This window comes from Caloenas nicobarica, chromosome 14, assembly GCF_036013445.1.
Source record: "Caloenas nicobarica isolate bCalNic1 chromosome 14, bCalNic1.hap1, whole genome shotgun sequence".
NCBI lineage: Eukaryota > Metazoa > Chordata > Aves > Columbiformes > Columbidae > Caloenas > Caloenas nicobarica.
The window spans coordinates 3,136,956-3,140,345 of NC_088258.1; the positions used below are offsets into that span (position 1 = coordinate 3,136,956).

Here is a 3,390-nt window from a genome sequence, read left to right on the forward strand (position 1 = left end):
TAAAGCAGGATATTTCTTTATTCCGCTGTGATTTTCTGCGTGGCTGAGCAGCCTGTACCTCGGAGGAAGGTGGGAGCGCTGGGTGCTGCAGTTACAGCCAAAGCCTTTGTGCAGTAGTCCTGCTGCCCCCATTCCCCCCCAGTCAGGCAATATTATATACCAGTTACAACTTAATTCAGAAGAATGTGAGATACTGGGTATGTTCCCACAAGGTGTAATATATCTGGGATACTTTCTCTAAACTTGCGAGCTAAAATGGCACAACTGCTGAAAATGGCAAGGCATGGTCTGTAACAATCCTGTTTTTTTTTTTTTTTCAGGTTGGGTATTTCAGTTATCTTACATCTGTGCTGATGTGGGGAGCGGCTGAGGGACCCGGGGGTTCAGCCTGGAGAACAGGAGCTGAGGGGAGACCTTCTGATCTCTGACCTGCCTGAAAGGAGCTTGGAGCCAGGGGGGGTCGGGCTCTGCTCCCCAGGAACAAGCGCCAGGACCAGAGGAAACGGCCTCAAGTTGCGCCAGGGGAGGTTGAGGTTGGATCTGGGGAACAATTTCTTCCCCCAAGGGCTGTGGGGCATTGAAACAGGCTGCCCAGGGCAGTGCTGGAGTCACCATCCCTGGAGGGGTTGGACAGACGGACATGAGGTTCTCGGGGACAGGGGGCAGTGCCAGGGGTGGGGGAACGGTAGGACTCGATGATCTGGGAGGTCTTTTCCAACCAGAATGATTCTGTGATTCTGTCTCCAGGGCCTGTTCCAACCCCAGCCGTTCTGTGACTCTGTGCAGCTGAGGAGGATCTGCTGAGCCGCCGCAGTGCAGCTCCACGGGGCTGCTCAGGTGCGTGGGCCGGGCGCTGCTGCCCGGGCGCTCCGGGGCCGCTCGGCTCGGGGCTCCGGGGGCGGCTCCTCGGCGCCGCTCCCGCCGGCCGCACCGCGCACGCTCCGCGCGCCGGCGGGGCCATGCGGGCGCTCGGCCATGCGGGCGGGCGGGCCCGGCGCGCTGCTGGCGCTGGCGCTGGGCCTGGCGCTGGCTCTGGCCGCCTGGCGGCGGCGGCGCCGGCCGCTCCGCGAGGTTCTGTTCTTCCCCTCCCGGCCCAGCTGCACCGAGGCGCTGCTGGCCGAGGCGGCGGAGCCCGGCGGGGAGCCCCGGCCGTGCCCCTGCCCGCTGCCGCGGGGGGACTCCCCCTTCAGCCGCCTCCTGCGGCGGCTCCTCTCCGCCCGCCGCTCCGTCGACATCTGCCTGTTCGCCTTCTCCAGCCCGCAGCTGGGCCGCGCCGTCCAGCTGCTGCACCGCCGCGGGGTCCGCGTCCGCATCGTCACGGACGCGCAGTACATGGGGCTGCGGGGCTCCCAGATCGGGCTCCTCCGGCGCACGGGTCAGGGCGCGCCCGGGCGGGGCGGCAGCTCTGCGGGCGGTTCGGTGCCGCTGAGCAGGTCGGTTGTGTCTCCGCAGGGATCCAGGTGCGCCACGACCAGGAGGGCGGGTACATGCACCACAAGTTCGCCATCGTGGACGGGAGGACGCTCATCACGGGCTCCCTCAACTGGACCACCCACGCGATCCAGAACAACCGGGAGAACGTGCTGGTCCTGGAGGACGCCGAGTACGTGAAGCCTTTCCTGGAGGAGTTTGAAAGGATTTGGGAAGAGTACAATCCCAGCAACTACACCTTTTTTTCCAAAGATGATAAATGATTGAGCCGCCTCGTGGTGGGGCACTTAACGTTCATGGACCTTATCGTTATGCATAGACATCATTGTATTATCCGTCTGGGTGTAACTGAGGTGAGCTCTGGAGAAGCAAAGTGCTCTCTACCCCACAGTGACACAGGTCCCTTGCTGTGGGGTCATTCCTGTGCTAGAGGGAATGACCCGGCTGTTCGGGGAGTTGTTTTGTGGGGATGGCTGTGGTAGGACAGCGTTCTGAGAGCTTAAAACTACGGGGCGGCTTGTTGCCGTTCCCTAGTGCAAGCGAGGTATGTTCATAGGGTGCTGGGTGCGTGTTTCAATGGTAAAATAGACATTTTCCAACATGGGATAATGCAGAATTGCAGCCCAATGGCTCCGCTACATCAGTAACTCTAAGGAAGAGTTAAGAGGGCGACAGGAAAGCTCCATTTTTATATGGAGAGATTAAGCACCTTAGTTACATTTCTTGTTGTCGTTATTTGTTAAACGTTTATAAAAGGAGATTTGTGGGAAATACAAAGGCAGAAATTAGAAGTTTGTTTTGATTGCGAACACAATTCCTTTGCTTTAAGATGAGCAGAGTTCCAGCATAGAAGCGTGAGAGCAGAAACTAAGGCCAGCTCATCTTCCAGCAGGCTGGTGTAGGGAAGTCTGGAAAGAAATGAGAGACGGAACAAAGATGGGTAAGATTTGGAATTTCAAAACTCTAAATAGCATCTGTGTAAAAATTACTTTATACTGAATAAAAAGTGCCTCAAAGTCTCTCAAAATGAAAAAGGGTCTTAACATTTGTTACCAGGTTTGCTTGATACAGTAGTGCTGTGATTTGCACTATTAAATAAACCATTTTCACAGGAAAGCTCAACATTGTCTGTTTTTTTGCACTCCAAGCAGTCCTTGTGGGCTCGTGGTTCCAAAAATCCAAATCCTTAAAAATTCCTGTAGGTCCTTAGGTGTTATTTAGGATACATGGAGCAACATCAACAAATTGCAGATTTGTTCTGTTCTGTTTAAGAAAGTTGGCATGTGTCTGGGGGAAAATCCATTACTGATCTGTGCAAGAAGCTCAGGAAGGTCATTCTCTAGTAAATCCTGTTCAGCAGCATTAGACTTTACTTTAAATATGTTATTGCTATTAAAATGGTACCTGCTGCATTTTCTTTGTGGTATGTGACTATAAAAACAAACAGCTCACTCTTTTTCAGGCTCTGGCCTCTGCTCCTTTCTGCAGTAATGTCCTTTTTGAAAGAAACACCTCACTACGCAGCATGCAAAGGGTGGTGCAAAAATAGTTTATTACGATATAGTTAATGTAAAGTTAGGTAATTATATTTACAAAATAAAAATGATCAGCTACATCCATGGGAACCTAGCATGTCACACAAAGTTTTGTAAGGAATAAATACTGGGGGAAAAAGTGACGCTTCTAGTACAGTGAGCCGTTGATTGGGAGGAGTGGCTCTTAAAAAAGCGCTGAAATAAATTGAGTGGAAGGGAGAAGGAGAAAGAAACTTGCTGAGAAACAGGAGCATCCAACACCCATTCCCCTTTGCAGAGGGGAAAAAAAAAAAAATCACATGTGAGACATCATTTCCCGGACTAATCAGTGTGGAAAACTCCCCTTGAAAGAGGCCGTTCTGCCCTACGGATGGACAGGGCTTGAGGACAACCGCGTTTTATTTTATTCCCACCACCCTGCTGG

General features: G+C 53.0%; 1 protein-coding gene across 1 annotated transcript; it reads left to right on the forward strand.

Moving 5' to 3' along the window:
• Window positions 1–975: 975 nt before the first annotated feature.
• On the forward strand, window positions 976–2,545 carry PLD6 (phospholipase D family member 6). The gene is made up of 2 exons (XM_065644809.1): window positions 976–1,375; window positions 1,453–2,545. Exons 1-2 carry the CDS (start codon window positions 976–978, stop codon window positions 1,692–1,694), a joined length of 642 nt encoding a protein of 213 aa, XP_065500881.1. The 3' UTR covers window positions 1,695–2,545.
• The last annotated feature ends 845 nt before the right edge of the window (window positions 2,546–3,390 follow it).